Raw genomic sequence first — 20915 nt, forward strand, 5'->3', positions numbered from 1 at the left:
TAGCAGGACATTGATGAAATAAACTGTGTGTGAAGAGCGTGAAACCAGCCCAATCGCATCTGCAATCAGCCTGTGTTATGTGTGCCCAATGTTACAGGCTCCAAGTCAACACGACCCGGTTGCATCTGTAACGGTAATCAGAAATCCAAACACAACAAGTGCTTGTTGCATTTCAGCAGCCGAGTTACATCTACTGATATAAGTTACCTCTTAATATTCATGAGCAGGGCTGATAAGGATTAAGCTGTATCCACACCCCTTTTCAGATGGCCCTGACACCCCTGATCAAGTTACATGCGTCGCACGCTTTTCTGTGCCACCGACTCAAACTACACCCTCAAGGTCACCCGTTCACCAGCGTCTGTCTCCTGGAAGAGGAGAAATGTGGCCCACTCTCTTATTTATAATCTGTCCTCTGAGGGGAATGCTTTCTCCTTTTAAGAATGGCTGCTGGAATCAGGGCAGCTCTACTGTCCTTATTAGAGGAGATTGTACTCCTTCAGAGCAATTCCTGATGGGATAGGAGACTAAATAGGATATGTCAGAGGGGAATGAGAACACGGACCGGCGGTCTAGATTAGCGTGCTGATCAAGGGCGCAGCCTAGAGAAGGTGGGACAGCGCTTAAGTAGCCATGTGACGATGTGGACAGCCACCTTCATTGCTCCAAAAGCGGCTCCTTCAGATTAACGTTGGGGGAATCAGGGCTGCAGAAGCTGCATGGATGCGCTGTGGTTGTCTTGTGTTTTGGGATGTTTTGCCAACTCACTGTGACCTTCAGCGCCTCTAATGCTTTAAACGCGGCATTGGATTGCATGGAGTGTCTCTCGCTCCCAAAATGCACATCCTTCTGTTACTTTCTATTCTAATCGCAGCAAAATTAGCCTATTAGCTGCATTTAGCATTTGCTCCTCAACTAGACTTACTCTGATATTCAATAATTCAATATATGCTGATAATAAAAATACACAGTATTGATATTGTGGGCACTTATTTATTGTTTATTATTAAAACTTTTAAAGTGATTTTTTAAAAACATTCACAATGTATTTCAAGCGCCAAATTCTTGATTGGTTAATTAGCTTAATAGTTTACACATGAACATTTTTACGTGTTAATCTGACCTATTACATGCTGAAATATTGATGGAAAATTCAGTATTTATAGGGGTACTGTTGGTTAACACTGCAAAAAGACACAATCAAAACTACCAAAGCTTATGCTAATCTTAGCTGATGTTAATTCCTTAGTTATTGCGAAAAATGTGTTAAAATTGTTTATAAAAAGGCTGTAATCGTTTTAGTAAATGGAGATAATATCTAACAAAATCCAGCTGTACTTTAACTAATATTAACATAGTAACTAGGGTTGGGTCGATAGTCGATGCTATCGTCCAGCTGGCATCACAATCCTCCACCCGCCGCCAACCAACCGCAGCAACCTGCTCGTGAAAAAACACACGCTTAGGCCCCGTTTACACTAATACATCTTAGTTTTAAAATGTATTTTAGAACGAAAACAATCCACACGTTTTGGTGCAATTATAACCCGCTATTAAAAAAAAATGGCTGAATGTTTTGAATGAGAAGCTCATGGTTTCCGCTACATTTATTCTTCAGTGGCCGGGCGCCACACCAAAATTCATCCCGCCACGGCTACATTGCAGTCTCATTCAAAACATTCAGTCGTGAATAGCGGGTTATAATCACACCGAGCGTATTCAAATGTAAGTGAATTATAACAGCGCAAACCTTTTCTGTAATCGTAGTAGTGCTGTGCGTTATTTGTTTAACCCTTTAAGGTGACGTGCTGACTGACTGACTGACTGACAGGTGTGTGATGCGTGAGGCCAGCAAGACGTAGCTGTCAGTTATGATGAGCACAGTTTCTATAATTATATTTAATTAATAGATAAAGGTCTATGGCTCTGCACACAATGACTTTATCTTGCTGGAGTTTATAGCTGTTTCACTTTACTTCAGGATACATTAATGCCGCTCTGTAGGTCTATTGGAGACATTCATAAAAATTCCTAACAAGTCTAGTAAATGTTGGAGACATACTTACTACATAAACGCGCTAAAATCACACATCAGCAGCGTTTATTTGAGGGCTTGCAAGAAAATCAGAACTTCAGCAGCGTATATTTGAAGGTTTATTTGAACAGAGGAAATTGGCACTCGAGCACAGAGACTCGCATGCTCATATTAAATCTCGACTTGCAATACTGCGCTCACGACATTTGTCAATGAAATATTGCCACAGGTAGTTGGTAAATCTGTGTAAAATGCCCAACAGAGTCTGCTGCCACAACTAGAAAAAATCCAAGAGGAAACACTGAAGCTGTAATGTAGCCATGGCGGGATGAATTTTGGTGTGGCGCCCCACCATGGAAGAATGAATGTAGCGGAAGCCATGCACATTTATATCAGCATCTGTCAGAAACTACATCACATCATGCATATCAATGAAGTGCATGCGCAGACTTTATATATTTAAATTATGTGTTCACGTCATAATTTATGCAAAATATTTCTTATCAAATAAAAATGTTATCCTACTTAATCATGTGCATAAATTTTATGATTCAACATTTATGCACATCTTGGTGCTTCAATCAATAATCTAAAACATGCATACAGATCTGTAGACAGGCATTGATGACAGGATTCATATTTGTGGGTGAACTATCCCTTTAAGCAGCAAGGTTAAATAAAAGTCTCCCATCTGTGCTTTTAATACACCTCAATTGCACTGAGCCAAGATATTTCACCTCTCAATTCATTAGGAATTAGTCAGGAGACACATCAGGGTGTGAGAAACGTGAGCGCAGAGATCAGCCAGACAGTCTAACTGTTGGTTACTTTTAAACAGGCTAATTCGGGTGAGGATGTGCACTGCGTGGAAGTGAGATGGCCCATCAGACTGAAATAGAAATGAGAACAGAGGAAGGCATGGGGGAGGACAGTCACGGTGAGCGAACACACACTTCTGGCCGACTCGCAGCTGGTGCGAGGGCACAGCACACCGACACCATTAGCATACAATAGCTGCTCCGCATTGCCCACCTCTACGCCAAACTGTGCACTGCAGCAACAACAGAAACGTCCTTCCACTGTCTGAACACATGGACTTAGTCATTCATTCCCGTCCCGTACAGCGAACGGTGTAAAAATAGGAGCCCTTTCCCTGTCCTTCATAGACTCTTATTAATTCTCCCTACCCTGAGCTGCTAGCTTTTAGATGGCGTGTGGCATCCATCCTGACTACAGCGTAGCAGTAAAGCTGGGCAAAATTAGAAAAAACTGACATTGTGATATTTAGTTTTTATGTGATATGATTTAAATATATTCGAGAAGAACTCACTATTTTACATTGATAGATGTAATCTTCATTACATTTAATAAAATACAAGCTTAAGTGAATACAGCAGAACAAAGATACAGTGCTTTATGGTTTTGGGGAGTCTAATAGTATTGAGGTACAGGAGTTAAATAATCAAAAGTACAGTCAACGTTTGAAGTGGATCAAAACTAGTGCTGCACATTATATCGTTTCAGCATCAATTTCACAATGTGCACATCCGCAATAGTCACATCACAAAGATATGACTGAATACAGTTGACCAGGAGCTACAGATTTGTATTTAATCACTGTGTTTGTAAGGAATTTATATGATTTCTAAAAAAGAAAATTGTACTTGGTGAAGTTTTCAAACTAATTTCGAGAGGAGCACGTGATATGATTTACTGCAGCTGGCCACTCATCTACATTCACTAGTTAGCCAATCAGATTAACCCCAACTCACTATAAGTAGCCTAGCTAGAACTACTCACTTATCTTCGTTTTCCGAAGAAACCCCCCATCCACCCCTTCTCCTCCTTTTTTCTTTTACCACGGGGAGCTCTCGAGAACCACCTGATCTCGTACTCCCCTCATATGCTCTATGGACCAGGCGGGAGCCCTGGGCTCACCTATCTCCGAGCATGCCAAACCTGCTAACAGTTGTCAAACAATATCTAAGTGTGAACTCTTGGATCATTTTTTGTCTTGTTTCTAGTCCAAATATCTACATTTCAAAGTGAAAATCTGATTATTTCACTTGCACTTCCATTGGCAGATAATTTAACTTGTATTAATTGTGACTTTTTTCTTCTGACGGTGAAAACAAAACAATATTTTTACTTGCTCTGAGAATTTTTTTGATATTTGGACTGGAAACAAGACAAAACAAAGCAAGAAAAACAATTTTTGAAATGTGAAACGGTATTCATTTTGCTATATTTATAGCAAAAAAATCAAATATTGCCATATCAGATCTTTCCAATATCATGCAGCCCTATTAAAATTCCGTCAAAGTTGTCCAACAATTGTCTTACGACAATTTTAAAAATGTTTTAAATGAGACTACCGTAGTCTTCATTGAAGAAACAAGTAAATACAATCAATCTTTGTTAAAGCTTCAAATGTTAGAATTTTCTTGTGCCCAAATGTTTAAAGTCCACATCAACAGGACATTGTTGAGACTATTATTTCAGTATGCTGATGTACTTAAACTGAAACAGATGCTGCGTCTGAAATCGCATACTTCCAAACTATATAGTATGCTAAACACAGTATGCGAGCTGAGTAGTATGTCTGAATTCATAGAATCGAAAAACAGTATGCGAGAAGTACCCAGATGACCTACTACTGTACTTCCGGCGAGATTCTTAAGTGCACATCCAATGAACGCTACACTATCCCATGTGAAGCGATGCGACTGACATGTGATCATGACAAAATGGCGGATGTAGTACATCCGAGTTCCATTCATACTGCTGACATTCATACTAATGGTTGAGTAGTACATTTAAATTCAAATGCAGTACCTACTGAATAGTAGGCGATTTCAGACACATAGTCAGAATATATTGTCAGAATATATTGAGACGGGGGAGGGGCTTATTTATTTGCATAGCACACTAACAGAGAAGTTGCTATGGAAACTCTCAGGTTGACATCAACAGAAGAAGCCACTCAAAACGAAAAGAATGGTCAGACTTTCATTAAAGATTACCAAAACAGTAAGCTAAGTTGCACAGATGACTTATTCACCATAAGAATAGCAATGTGAGCTAGCAAAATAAACGTTGTAAATTTTGATTTGAGGCAGACTTTAAATTCGTTTGAAATCTTCATAGATTTCATCGTCACAGGCCTTAAAAAATCTAGCGTTAAGCTTTGCATGTGTTCTGAACTGGGATCTCTGATTAATTACAATCTCAAATTGACAATGCAGATCCTGCAACGTAACTATTGCAGATTCACACATTGGGATTTGGATGCTGAAACCATACATAGCGCAGCCCTAACTAGCGGCACCATTATCTGACTTAAAGGAGATGCTTTCTGCTTTTTTTGGGAGGTCGCCAGGCTCCTCCATCCCTCACTCGGCTCCATCTGCCAGGAACTCTCTCTGTGAGAGTGGCCAACACCCACAGCTCTGAGAAAAGTGGGCGCTCCGGCAGCTCAATAATACCCACATGATGTGCCGTAGCCTACAGGAGGATCCAGGAGGCTCGCTTTATCCTTAGAGTGCAGTTTCTTTATTTAGTAGAAAGGCTCTGACTTCCCTCCATCAGCCCGGCTTCAGCATCGACTGATTATGCTAAGGTAAGCATAGATTAAAGGCAAACGTATTGACCGGGGAGCTCGAAGAAATCGAAGAGGGATAAAGTTACACATTAGTCTTCAATGTCTGTGCTCATCGTTTGAAAGCTTGCAGCATATTGGAGAACGGTCAGAGTTTTTTGAATTTTCCCACGTGCTGTTTTTTCCAACCCATTTTAAACATTAATAACTCATTTGCCATAGTATTTTACTAGTTATTTTGCAAATGTAGACTTAAAGCCCAATTTAAAAGCTTAATTAGGTTAACTGGGCATGTTAGGTTAATTAGGCAAGTCATAGGACTACAGTGGTTTGTTCCTTAGACAATCAAACAATAATAACTGTATTATTAAATAAGGGGGCTAATAATATTGACCACAGCTGATTTGAAAAAAATAATAAAAATTAATATTTGTATTTCATCCAAACTAAAAGAAATAGGAATAAAAATATCATAAGAAATACTGTGTAAAATGCCATTGCTCTGTTAAACATCACTTGGGAAATATTTGGAAAAGACTTAAGGTTAAGGTAGGCATTGGACGATAACCGTTTATAACGCCTGACATGTTTACTCTTCCAAAATATCTTAATTGTTTCTCAAAATAAATTATATTGGCTGCTTCCGAAATCACCTACTACTCAGTAGGTACTGCATTTGAATTTGAATTTACTACTTGACCAATAGAAAAGTGCATTCTACACAGTATGAATGCGAATGGTATGAATGGAACTTGGACGTACTATGGACGCCATTTTGTCATAATCACGTGAGCTACCTGCTTCACTCCTATTCATGAATCCTCTCTCGGTGCATCATGGGATAGCATAGCATCCATCGGATGAGCCCTCTAGAATCTCGCCAGTAGTAGATAATCTCGCATACTGTTTTTCGAACTCTATGAATTTGGTCACCACTCGACTAGCCTAATGTTTTTAACATACTATATAGTATGGAAGTATGCGATTTCGGATGCAGCCATTGTGTTCAAAGCAGAAAAAAGTTCTTGTTTTTTACCCAGACATCTAAAAAGAACATATTTTATAGCAGTAATTACAATACCGTGAAACCGTGATATTTTTTTTCAAGGTTATCATATTGTTAGAAACTTATACCATCCCATGCCTAGGTTGGGGTTAGGATCATTTTGTGTTTAACTGTATATACTAGTATATGGCAGTCGAATTGTCAGCTTTGAACAAAATATGGTTCAAAACAGCAGGGTTGATCAGATAAATGACCCCAGATGAAAGGGCAAATGTTAAAGCTCATTTAAAACTGGTGGATCATCCTGGGATAGTTAGTGGGGGACTGGTTAACTTGTACCAGCTTTGGTTGTGTATTCTGTGACCAGTTGCATAAATCACTATGCTAAGAACAAAAAACAAAAAAATGTTGGGTTGAAATAACCCAACATTGGGTAAATTATGGACAAAACCAACCATTGGATTAAAAAGTGTCATTAAAATTTAATTGAAAAAATGAAACCAACATCGGGTTTGTCCATATCTGAACCAGTGTTGGGTTACAATGGCTTATCATTCCTTAGAGTTTAACTAGAGGTTAGTTCATGAATAGTAAGATAATGATTACCTCTAACTAACCTCTAGTTAAACTGTGCCATCTTAGGTTGGTATGTCCTGTGACCAATTGCATGTTAAGAACAAGACATTTAAAAAAAAAATGTTGGGTTAATATAACCCAATGTTGGGTCAGTTATAGCCAAAACCAACCATTGGGTTAAGAAGTGTAATTAAAATTTCATTCATTCATTCATTCATTTTCTTTTCGGCTCAGTCCCTTTATTAATCTGGGGTCGCCACAGCGGAATGTACCGCCAACTTATCCAGCATATGTTTCACGCAGCGGATACCCTTCCAGCTGCAACCCATCACTGGGAAACATCCATACACACTCATTCACACACATACACTAGGGACAATTTAGCTTAACCAATTCCCCTATAGCACATGTTTTTGGACATGTGGGGGAAAACGGAGCACCCGGAGGAAACCCACGACAACATAGGGTGAACATGCAAACTCCACACAGAAATGCCAACTGACTCAGCCGAGGCTCATACCAGCGACCTTCTTGCCGTGACACCCGTGACGCCCGTAATTAAAATTTAATTGAAAAAAATGAACCCAACATCGGGTTTGACGATATCTGAACCAACGCTGGGTTTTTTAGGCTTTAACTAGAGGTTAGTTAGGGGTAATCAATATATTACTATTCAGATTCTGATTAGAACAATCTCTCTTTCTGTGTCAATGACTTTTACATGTTGAGACCAGTTACGATACTAGTTTATGCAACCGGCAGCTGGTTTACCATGACCTAACATACTGTTCCTTTCTTGTTCATTGGTAAAATGTGGGTAGTTTGTTGGACGCATGGCTGCTGGAGGTCATAAAGCTGAGATACATGTAGACAATATAATATAGTAGACATCTAAATGAGTCAAGCTGCCAAAACATTGATTGTGCCTCTTTTAAAACACCTCCACAAAAGTCACCTTAAAATGGTCTGAAATAGTGAAAATGTAAGAAAGAATCCAACATGATGGTGCTAAACGCTCATTGCAGGGTAGCGCTGATGGTGTCCGAAGAGAGAAAGCCTTACTGCTCAGCTTATTAACAAGACGAGATGTGACCATTTGTCTTCATTATCATGTCACACTCGGGGTGTCAGCACAAGTCACTCCAGCAGAGCCGAGCCGAGCAACAGCCTGCTCCTAAACACACTCCTCTAACACTCACAGCTAACACATCGCTTGCAGAGACGGCAAGATTATTCCGTCCTCCAGGCTGACGGATATACAGTTGAAGTCAGAATTATTAGCCCCCCTGTTTATTTTTTCCTTAATTTCTGTTTAACAGAGAGCAGATTTCTCCAACACATTTCTAATCATAATAGTTTTAATAACTCATCTCTAATAACTGATTTATTTTCTCTTTGTCATGATGACAGTAAATAATATTAGACTAGATATTCTTCAAGACACTAGTATTCAGCTTAAAGTGACATTTAAAGGCTTAACTAGGTTAATTAGGTTAACTAGGCAGGTTAGGGTAATTAGGCAAGTTATTATATAACGATGGTTTGTTCTGTCGACTATTGAAAACAAATATAGCTTAAAGGGGCTAATAATATTGACCTTAAAATGCTTTTAAAAATTTAAAAACTGCTTTTATTCAAGCTGAAATAAAACAAATAAGAAGAAAAAATATTATCAGACATACTGTGAAAATTTCCTTGCTCTGTTAAACATCATTTGGGAGATATTTAAGAAAGAAAACTAAATTCAAAGGGGGGCTAATAATTTTGACTACAACTGTATCGGTCTACTGCACTAGCGCTGTCGCGGGAAGGGCATCTACTGAAGGACTGGCTTATGTAGACAGTCATCTATAAAATATATCCAAAAATGATTCATGCTTTAGGGCTATTTAAGATTCACAACATGGTTACACATTGGAAATATGGTTAAATACACAACAGAGTCTCAAACACGGATACAAACGTCAACGCATCTAACAGGAGAAGATCAAATGCTGCATTCGCTGGATAGCACAGACACTCCGCTGTCAGACCCTAACAAATCATCAAGACACAAAGAAGACGCTGTTTTTCCTGTCAATGCGAGCGAGCGCATTTCTGCTGGAATTAATGATTGTTTAATTGCAATAATTCAAATCATTAGGCATTGAGCTTCTTCTACCTAGCAACACTATCATCGAGCAAAGTAGCAAATTTAGTTTGACCCCTGCGCTGTTGCCTGGGAGACACATCCTAGTTAATAACTCCGCCAAGCAGCATCAGCAGCAGGTTTGAGGAGGGAACAACCTGTCTCGCAGCAGCATATGGCAATGATTAGCATCTGAAAGAGTGTCACTGTATGATGGTGTTTAGTGCGTGTGACACACACTTACCCTCCGTCGGCGAGGTTTTCAGCCGCTGGCACAGTCCCTCAGTACCTCCATAGTCCTCCTGAATTTTGACCACTGCCTCCGTTCCTCGGAGCTCCATGAGCGAGCGCAGCTCCATGAGCGAGCAGCCAAATCCCCCTTCATGGTTGCTGTCATTTCTTTGGTTCTTGGTGTAAAAATCGCTATTCGTCATGTCCCCCATGGCGGCGGAGTATTGCTCGGTAGCTTTTCTTAAAAGCGGAGGGAAAAGACGAAGGGAAAAAACGCCACACGGGCAGAAATTAGGAGTCCCTGGTGCGACCGGAGAACAGGTGTCTTAAAAAAAAAAACCCGCAACGCAGGACAGAGCGGAAGGTGAGAGAGGAGGGTGAAGAAAAAAACAGATTGAGTCCGCTGTCTGCGATTGAAGAGAGGCTCCAGTGCGTTATGCAAGGCGGCAAGAGGTCCTGAGGACGTCTGCGCTCACCACGGCTGCAGACCGGCGACGCTCCATACGTGGTTTCCCATTCTACCTGCTTCCCGTCGGCTGCTGTCTACATGGTGATCCGCTCCATTACTCCTTCAGAGACAGAGAGAGACACGGAGAGAGAGGAGGACAGAAGGGGAGGGAGGGTGAGTGAGCGAGAGAGAGAGAAAAGAGAGAGAGAGATGAGTGTTTCTCAGAGGTGCAAGCAGCACAAAAGTGAGCGAGGCGCTAGGAAAGCACGGCACGCGGCATTGTGTCGTCAATGCATCTGCATCTCACACATACACACACACAGAAACGGGGGGTGTCCATCTATCTATTCCTCTGATTCTCCTCGTCATGCATAGCTGCGACGTGCTGCGCTTTGATCGCCCTCTGACTAAATGCAGAGCCGTGTAAATACTGAAGGGACGAGTGAGTGTTTACAGCATGCGTGTGATCTGAACGCTGCGCATCAAAGGGCTCTCTGCCGCTATCCAGAAATGCGGGCGATGCATCCCACACTGCAGCAAGGTTTGCTGGAGGGCAGCAAGCGATGCTAAAGGATTATATAATGCATCCATGTTAATGCATCGAGCACCAGCTAGCTAACTAACTAGGGGACGATTCTCAAGTGATAAAGCGCCACTAAAAAAGCATCCCACAAATGTTTTTAAATGCGCTGCAAACTGCTTCAACTCGAGTTTCAGTAGCATCTCTGGGATTTACGACATACATTTATTTTTCAGTAAAGAAACAGTAGCTCGGTGGTTTCAAAATGGTGTCGCTTTTCCAGCAAGCTACTGTTTCCAATTAAAAATGGTGTAGCATGACCAAAAAAAAAACCTATAGTGTTGCTGTTTTTGCATCCCGACAGCAGAAATGAGCACATGCTAAAAAAAAATATTGTAACTAAAGATGCACTGATGTATAAGTAGATACTGGATTAATTTAAAGCTATCTGCATATTGGCAATAATATATTAAAAAGCTGATACTGATCGTTAATAATTCAATTTAAAAAATGAGATGCACGTCTTTTTAATAATCACATTATTTTCTGAAGACAAAAATCATTAAATACACTCAAAAAATGACTCAAAAATGATTTTAAAGCTATCTGCATATGGAGAATAACATTTTAAAAAGCTGATATTCATGGTTAATAATTCAATTTTTTAAATTAGATGCAGGTATTTTAAATAATCACATTGTTTTCTGAAAGCAAAAATCATTAAATATACTCAAAAAGGACTCAAGAATGATTTTAAAGCTATCTGCATATTGGGATTAATATTTTAAAAAGCTGATACTGATGGATAATAATGAGCTTTTAAAAATTAGATGCATGTCTTTTTAATAATCACATTGTTTTTTCAAAGTAAAAATCATTAAATACACTTAAAATATGATTTTTGCTGATTGTTCAAACTACTTGATTTAAATGAGCTGAATCAACATATGCTGGAATAGTTGGTCATTTAAATCAAGTAGTTTGAACAATCAGCAAAAATTATATTTTAAGTGTATTTAATGATTTTTGCCTTCAGAAAACAATGTGATTATTTAAAAGACCTGCATCTAATTTTTAAAAGCTCATTATTATCCATCAGTATCAGCTTTTTAAAATATTATTCTCGATATGAGGATAGACTTAAAATCATTTTTGAGTCATTTTTGAGTGTATTTAATGATTTTTGCTTTCAGAAAACAATGTGATTATTTTTTGGGGGGACAACTTAATTGTTTTACGTTCAATCAATTTAAATCCATTTACGTTCAATCCATTTTAAATTTGTAAAAACAATTAGGTTAACTTACTTAATTTATGTTGGTACAACATTTTTAGTGTACTGGCAAAAAATATATAATCTGTACAAAATATCAAAACTCAGTCTAATATGCACAAATTTGTCAGGTGTGTGTGGGGAAAGCAGCTGGTGTTGAGATTAGTTTGAGCTAAAATGCGTTAAAAGAAAGCTATTCAGTATTATTCTGCAGCAGCAACATTTATAATCTACATATAGCTACAGCACTGTCTTTATTAGCTGTTTATTAAATATGTTCTATTATATGTCAAATGAAAGTTACTGTTAAACAAAATATTGAATAGCAAGAATCCCCTTTAAAAACTGTCATATTGTAATGTTTTTATCTTAACATGTTCATTCATTTTCCTCCAGCTTAGTTCCTATTTCAGAGGTCACCACAGCGGAATGAACCACCAACTATTCCAGCATATGTTTTACGCAGAGGATGTCAGTACAGAACTGGGAAACACCCGAACACACACACACACACACACTACGGCCAATTTAGTTAATCAATTCCCCTATAGCGCATGTTGGCGTGGGTTTCCTTTGGGTCCAAACACTTCGGGTTTCTTCCACAGTCCAAACACATGCCCTATGGGGGAATTGGGTAAGTCGGCCGTAGTGTATAAGTGTGAACATGAGAATGTATGGGTGTTTCCCAGTACTGGGTTGCGGCTGGAGGGGCAACCCAGTAAACATATGCTGGAATAGTTGGTGGTTCATCCGCTGTGGCGACCCCTGATTAATAAAGGGACTGAGCCGAAAAGAAAATCAATGAATGAATAATAATTGTAAATGCAGTTTAAAGATATTTTTCTAGTAATGTTAAATATAATTTATGGTAACGTTATGTGAGTAGTTTGTTACTTTCCCTCTCAGTATACAACACATAATAAGTAAATATCAACATACAAAATATATACAAGTGTACATAGTGACAGAAAGATGCACAAGAAATCATCGATTCAACAGATTACCAGTCTAACATTAAACACAGTTCACAGATTCACACAACAGACTACATTCAGGTAAGCAGTACACACACAATAATAGTATCTGTTGTAAATTTGTATAGTAAATAATGTAAATTAGGCCTACATTTGCTAATATATTACATTATTTTACTAACCTTTTATATGAATATATCAAGAGTTTACCTTTATTTTGTATTCTGTTCCTCCGTTTACTGACATGCATTGCTGTAGTCATGGAAACCCTCAACTGTCACTTATTTGGAAAATGCATCTTAGGCTGTTATAAAGCCACTACAGAAATACACACATGTATATAATAAATAAACTATATATAATTAATTGTATTCTCTTGTGAGCTGCGATCAGACGATCTGTAACAAGGAGAAATGTGTATGCAAATGTTACTTTTGAAACTTACAGCGATAGGATTCCGCTGCGGACGCCATCTTGTGGTCAGACGCGGGTTTTGCCACGCAATCTATCACAGTGCATTATGGGTGTTTGAGTATCTGTTAAGTCTACATAGATCGTACCAAAGTCCCTTTTAACGTATTTTTAAGGTCTTTGGTTGAACACATAGACATCTAATAGAGTAAAAAGTTATATATTATAATTTCATTAATTTTAAGCCTTTAAATTGCACTTTAAGCTGAATATCTTGTAAAATAAGGTATTAGCATACGTACTGTAAGCATGATAAAGACTAAAGAAATAATTTTAAATGTTTATAAATATCTTATCTCCATTAATAAGCACTTGGGAAATATTAGAAAAAGAGTTCATTTCACATTCGTTATTTAAAGTAAGTTGTTTATGTAGTTTAGACAGCAAATGTGTTCATTTCAACATGTTTTTGTTAAACAGAGACAGATAAAAAATCATGTTTATTATCAACAGGATTGTGTAAGCACACTAACACATCATCTGTTGTACTATTTAAGTCAAAAATAATATTAAATCAGCCTAAATACAATAATTTACACTAATAAAACTGTACATTGCAGACCTGACCTGCAGGGCTGCTCAACAGATGACACCAGTTTGTTTGTTGATTTATTTATTCATAAGTATTTATTAATTCATGTATGCATGCATGTATGTTAAACAGACCCTCTGTTAGCCTTCAAAACCATGAAACTATATACAGTGGGGGAAATAAATAATCAACACGTCACCCTTTTTCTCAGAAAACATATCTCTAAAGGTGCTGTTGACTTGCAATTTTCCCCAGATGTTGGTAACAACCAAAAAAAACATATATGGAAAAGAAAACAAATCTAATTTACAAATAAAGTTATGCGTAATAAAATGAAGCAAAAAAAAAAAGCAGCTTAAAGACACCTCTCATATGGAGAACGAAGTCACATGCATAGCTTCAACAGAGAGTCAAAATCTTGATGTTCCTGTGGGTCTCGTCTAATAAATCTGAGCTTTATTTTGTATTCTCTATTGGATTGAGATCAGGTGATTGGCTGGGCCATTCTACAGCTTGATTTTGTTTCTCTGAAAGCATCTGAGAGTCTCCTTGGCTGTGTTTTAGATCATTGTCTTGCTGAAATGTCCACCCTGGTTTCATCTTCATCCTCCTGCTTATGTAGATGTTGGACTGAAGCAGCTGATATTCATTTACACTGAGGAAGGGCAGAGGGTTGCTGAAGAACTACTGAGAGATTTCAGCTGCTGTCTGGGCTTTCACTGCCCAAAAACACCACCCTTTCTTCATGTGTTCAACACTTTTTCCCCCGTGTCATTTAATTTTATTACACAGAACTTAATTTGCAAACTAATTAGGTTTGTTTTCTTTGCATATATGGATTTTTTTTTGGTTGTTACCGACATCCAGGGAAAATTTCAAGTCAACAGCACTTTTAGAGATATGTTTTCTGAGAAAAATGCTGACGTGTTCAATACTTATTTCCCCCACTGTAAACCAATGCTCAATAAAGCAGTCAACAATACAATTAATTAAGAATAATTAACAATTAATAAAGAAATTGGTTTATTCCCAATTGAACATAAAAAGCTACGTATTGACTTTAGGTAAAAAGATCATTTAATGCCTTTCTTTCTTAGAGTTTTTGTCCTGTTTCTAGTCCAAGTATCTAAAAATTCTTAAACCAAGAAGCATCCCTACTGAAAAAAACAGCTTAAACCAGCCTAGGCTGGTTGGCTGGTTTTAGCTGGTCGACCAGCCTGGTTTTAGAGGGGTTTTGGCCATTTCCAGGCTGGTTTCCAGCCATTTCCAGCCTGGTCTTAGCTGGTCAAGCTGGAAAATGACCAGCTAAAATCAGCTTGAACAGCCTAGCCAGGCTGGGAGCCCAGCCAAAACCAGCTATGTCCAGCTTAAACCAGGCGGATCAAGATGGTTTTAGCTGGTTTTAGCTGGTTATTTTCCAGCCTGACCAGCTAAGACCAGGCTGGAAAAGGCTGGAAACCAGCCTGGAAATGGCCAAAACCCCTCTAAAACCAGGCTGGTCAACCAGCTAAAACCAGCCAACCAGCCTAGGCTAGTTTAAGAAGGATTTTTCAGCAGGGAATTATAAAATATAGTTTTGTTTCAGAAATAATGAGTCAAAATTAAGTGAGTTTTTCCTTAAAACAAGCTAATATACCAATTGTTTAAGTACCTATTTCAAACCAAAACTAAAGATATCTCTATTGGCAACTTAAAAACTCTTAATTTAAGTATTTTTAGATATTTAGACAAGAAACAAGACCAAAACTCTAAGTATGAAATGCATTCTTTGCTTGTTTTTGCGGTGTTCACATTTTTAAGGCAACCTTTTTAAAGTCAACTAATCGTTATTTTTCAATGAGTGTATATATAGTTAAATTATGCATTACATGTTGTATTTTATCTTTGTTAAGATGTTTTTTTGCTTTGTGAAACTGTGTGTCGCCTAGAAGAGGATAATTCACATCTCAATAGGATTTCCCTGACGAGATGAAGCATAAATACAGTCAAACACAGCCGCTCGGCGCTCTTTGACCAGCATCTCCTCTTTCCACAAAGCAGTAATATAATAGTTGACATGCCGGAGCAATCTGAGGAAGTGCAGGCATTTTCATTATTCATGCCGGCCTGTAATTATTTAATGAGATGCTTTTAATTGTGCTAAATGAACAGGAACATGTCATTTTTATTATTTCTAGCATTGCTCTGCTTGTTAAATCAGGCTTTATGATGATGATCAACATAAACAGATACTATAGTAAATGCTATACTGTGTTTTTTTTACATTTATGAACTCATTTCTAATAACTGATTTCTTTTGTCTTTGCCATGATGACAGTACATGCATTCATTCATTCATTTTCCTTCGACAGTAGAATGAACCGCCAACTATCCCAGCATATGTTTGTCATCACTGGGAAACACCCATACACACTCATTCACACACACTCATACACTACAGCCAATTTAGTTCATCAATTCCCCAATAGCGCATGTGCTTGGATTGTGGGGGAAACCGGAGCAGGCGGAGGAAACCCACGCCAACACGGGGAGAACATGCAAACTCCACACAGAAATGCCAACTGACCCAGCCGGGACTCGACCCAGCGACCTTCTTGCTGTGAGGCCACAGTGCTGACCACTAAGCCGCCTAACTGTATTTCTATGTTCTGAAAAGCTCCTCATTCATGTCTATGTTCATCATTCCATTTAATAAAACTCAAATAAAATAAAATATGTTTGCTTATTTATATTCAAAAGAGAAGCAAGTGCAGCAAATAACAGAGTAGCAGGAACAAGCAGTGAAAATAAAACTACTTATATGTTTAGCTGTGGTCTTTTGCAGGTGGGGACAGGACAAAACTGGGGAAACTGGAATAACGAAACACTATTGGCTGTTTTTTTAAAGGGGAGGAGCTACTATATGCCCTCTCTTTATGTTTTAGATAAGATCATGTCAAACGTAAAATAAAAATGCATTCAAAGCACTTCACGAAACCTTTCAAGTGTTTAACGTACAGTTCCACGTTGTGCTATATTGCTTTGACAGATAAAAATAAAAGAATAAAATCATATTTAAAAAAATTACTGAGAAATGAGCAAATTGTTATTATACATTTTCAATTTTATATTTAAAATAGCTTCAATTAATTAAAAAATATAATATAATAATATAAAAACTTTTAAAAAAAATTTGCATATAATTATACATTTTCAAATATATTTTTTAATTAAATGTATAAATTAACACTATCAATTAATAAATAATTTAATTTAAACACTGTAAATTAATCATATTAAACAATTAAACAAAAAATAGAGCATATCGTTATACGTTTTCAATTATATATTTAAAATAGCTTCAATTAAAAAAATAAAATACAATAATATCACGTTAAAAAATTCTAACTAAAGAAAAAGAGCAAATTGTTATCAAACATTTTCAATTATCTAGTTAAAATAGCTTCAATTAATAAAAATACAATAAAATCACATTTAAAAAAATAAACTGCGCTCAATCGCATCAAATGTGAAGCGCCTTGAAGTGGGCGGGGCATGTCAGACACTCGAGAGCATTTGATTGGTCAGAAGATTTGATGAAAAACTGAGCTGGTGGAAGGTGAAAGTGACAAAGTACAAGCTTTACATGTTTATAGCAGTGTTATATCTTCTAAATATGAATTTTGTCACTGTTTTGGAGAGCACTAGCTAATAGATATCATAAAAACGAACAATGCTAATACTAACATCTAAACAAACTTTATTTTAATCTGATGGCAGCTTTAATGTGCTGTGATTTCTCATCAGGGAGGTGAATGTGGCTATTCCTGAAACAAACAGCTGAGCATGAAAGCTTGCCACTGGAAGTCATTTTGGTGTAAAGGGTAAAGAGATTGCGAGGCTTTTCTTCTGAGAGTGGTCTTTTGTCTGCGGCTCTTTTGAAGAAAGCAGCGATCGCTCCAGGGTTGTCAGGCCTTTGCGGAGCGTGCTGGATAACATACACATGACTGAACACACAACACACAGCGCGGTCTGAGCGATCGCCCTTTTGTTGCCGCCAAGAGCTTAATGCAGTCTGTCCCTCAACGGCAGATCTGCCAAAGAGCAGCCGAGAGGAAAAGCTGAACAGGTCAAGGTGTGCAGAGGAGTGTTCATACAGCGGAAAGGGCCATTAGTGGACTTTACTTTAATAAGTGAGTAAACCTGTTGCTGTTAAAGCGATTAGTTGACTTTACTTTAATAAGTGAGTAAACCTGTTGCTGTTAAAGCGATTAGTTGACTTTAATAAGTGAGTAAACCTGCTGCTTTTAAAGTGATTAGTAAATTTACTTTAATAAGTGAGTAAACATGTTGCTGTTAAAGCGATTAGTTGACTTTACTTTAATAAGTGAGTAAACCTGTTGCTTTTAAAGCGATTATTTGACTATAAAGTGAGTAAACCTGTTGCTTTTAAAGCGATTAGTTGACTTTATTAAATGAGTAGACCTGCTGCTTTTAAATTGATTAGTTGACTTTATAAAGTGAGTAAACCTGCTGCTTTTAAAGCGATTAGTTGACTGTATAAAGTGAGTAAATCTGTTGCTTTTAAAGCGATTAGTTGACTGTATAAAGTGAGTAAACCTGTTGCTTTTAAAGCGATTAGTTGACTGTATAAAGTGAGTAAACCTGCTGCTTTTAAAGCGATTAGTTGACTTTATTAAATGAGTAAACTTGTTGCTTTTAAAGCAATTAGTTGACTGTATAAAGTGAGTAAATCTGTTGCTTTTAAAGCGATTAGTTGACTTTATTAAATGAGTAAACCTGTTGCTTTTAAAGCGATTAGTTGACTTTATTAAGTGAGTAAACCTGTTGCTTTTAAAGCGATTATTTGACTATAAAGTGAGTAAACTTGTTGCTTTTAAAGCGATTAGTTGACTTTATTAAATGAGTAAACCTGTTGCTTTTAAATTGATTAGTTGACTTTATAAAGTGAGTAAAGCTGTTGCTTTTAAAGCGATTAGTTGACTTTATTAAATGAGTAAACCTGTTGCTTTTAAAGCGATTAGTTGACTGTATAAAGTGAGTAAACCTGTTGCTTTTAAAGCGATTAGTTGACTTTATTAAATGAGTAAACCTGTTGCTTTTAAAGCGATTAGTTGACTTTATTAAGTGAGTAAACCTGTTGCTTTTAAAGCGATTATTTGACTATAAAGTGAGTAAACCTGTTGCTTTTAAAGCGATTAGTTGACTTTATTAAATGAGTAAACTTGTTGCTTTTAAAGCGATTAGTTGACTTTATTAAATGAGTAAACCTGTTGCTTTTAAATTGATTAGTTGACTTTATAAAGTGAGTAAATCTGTTGCTTTTAAAGCGATTAGTTGACTTTAATAAGTGAGTAAATCTGTTGCTTTTAAAGCGATTAGTTGACTTTACTTTAGTAAGTGAGTAAACCTGTTGCTTTTAAAGCGATTAGTTGACTTTAATAAGTAAGTAAACCTGTTGCTTTTAAAGTGATTAGTTGACTTTATAAAGAGTAAACCTGCTGCTTTTAAAGCGATTAGTTGACTTTATAAAGTGAGTACACACACACACATACACGTACATCCTTATGGTCTCTCCATGTCTGCAATGATGTTTCTACTGTAGAGATCGTATATTCTCTCCTAAACTCAACCCTCACAGTAAACAATCTGCACTTTACATCCTTACAATACTTCATTCTGTCTGATTTATGAGCCCTTTTCTTCATAAAGACCAAAAAAGGTTACAACAAGGTCAAAATTTACTGGTATTGCTATACTTGTGGGGACACTTGACCCACACAACATTACAAATACAAGATATACACACACACACACACACACACACACAGAGACACAGACGCACAGAGTGAGTGTCCTCCATGCAGGTGTGTGTGTGCAGTGAAGGTGAATCCTCTGCACTGGATCAATATGCAGCATTAGATCATACTGGAGGCAAACACTGGACATCTGAGAGGGCTTTCACTGCTCGGTGTGTGTGTGTGTGCGTGAGACTGAGCGCATGTGTGTACTGCATATGTGTGTGAGTGTGAGCGCGCATGTGTGTGTGTGTGTGTGTGTGTGTGTGTGTGTGTGTGTGTGTGCGTATTTGTGAGTATGTGTGTATGTGTGTTAATATCTGTATGAGTATGTGCGCGTGAGTGTGTGTGTGTGTGCGTTTGTGTAGGTGAGCGTGTGTGACTGAGGGCGCGCATATGTGTGTGCGTCAAATGTCTCTTGTATTTCCCACAGTAATCAGTGCGTGATGACATTTTGGCAGTTTTCCAGCTGTTTTCCACTGATCAGAAGTATTGATCCAGAGTCTCCGCATCTGATCATGCAAACATCATCCGTCTGTGTGTGTGTTCTGGGTCTGATGTGGGTAACGTGTCTAAGTGTGAACACAGATCAGCCACAACACAGTGAAAAACACATCAAATATTAAGCACGCCACCCCGGCTATATTTGGAGCTCAGGATTCACTCGGTGAATCAGGAGCTGCACTGCACAACAGCAGCAGCAGCAGCAGCAGCCTACACAAGGAGACAGTGTTAAACCAGAAATAATGTCTAATGACGAACTACTTGTGTCTTCGCCATGATGACAGTTTTTTTTTTCCAAGACACTAGTATTCAGTTTAAAGTGATGTTTAAAGGCTTAACTGGGTTAATCAGGCAAGTCACTGTTTAACAGTGGTTTATTCTGTGGACAATCAAAAAATTCTTAATGTGGCTAATAATAATGGCCTTAAAATTATTTGTTAAAGTGTTAATACTGCAATTATTCCAGACAGAATAAAAGAAATATGACTTTCTCCATAATTAAAAAACTATTATAGGAAATACAGAGGGGGAAAAAACGCTCTTGCTCAAACAGCACTCAGAAATATATATTTATATAATGAAATATGTTTAATTTAAATGCACTTTGAATATAAAGCAATATATACAGTTGAAGTCAGAATTAGCCGCCCTTTGAAATTGTTTTCTTTTTTAAATATTTCCCAAATGATGTTTAACAGATTCAGGATATTTTCACAGTATGTCTGATAATATTTTTTCTTCTTATTTGTTTTATTTCGGCTTGAATAAAAGCAGTTTTTAATTTTTTAAAACCATTTTAAGGTCAATATTATTAGCCCCTT

The 20915-nt window shown here is 37.5% G+C and overlaps 1 protein-coding gene across 13 annotated transcripts in view; it reads right to left on the reverse strand.

The window, feature by feature from the left end:
- atp2b2 (ATPase plasma membrane Ca2+ transporting 2) overlaps positions 1-20915 on the reverse strand; it is a 159917-nt gene that overhangs the window by 105340 nt on the left and 33662 nt on the right. For 7 of the 13 annotated variants that reach the window (XM_056468479.1, XM_056468476.1, XM_056468489.1 and 4 more), the window contains exon 1: positions 9588-10375. In XM_056468479.1, coding sequence (XP_056324454.1) covers positions 9588-9786 — 199 coding nt within the window. In that variant the 5' untranslated portion in view covers positions 9787-10375. Of the gene's footprint in view, positions 1-9587; positions 10376-20915 lie in introns of those variants that run through there. The other 6 variants (XM_056468484.1, XM_056468480.1, XM_056468487.1 and 3 more) reach the window with 2 other exon arrangements.

This window comes from Danio aesculapii, chromosome 11 (genome assembly GCF_903798145.1).
Source record: "Danio aesculapii chromosome 11, fDanAes4.1, whole genome shotgun sequence".
In the NCBI taxonomy this organism is placed as follows: domain Eukaryota; kingdom Metazoa; phylum Chordata; class Actinopteri; order Cypriniformes; family Danionidae; genus Danio; species Danio aesculapii.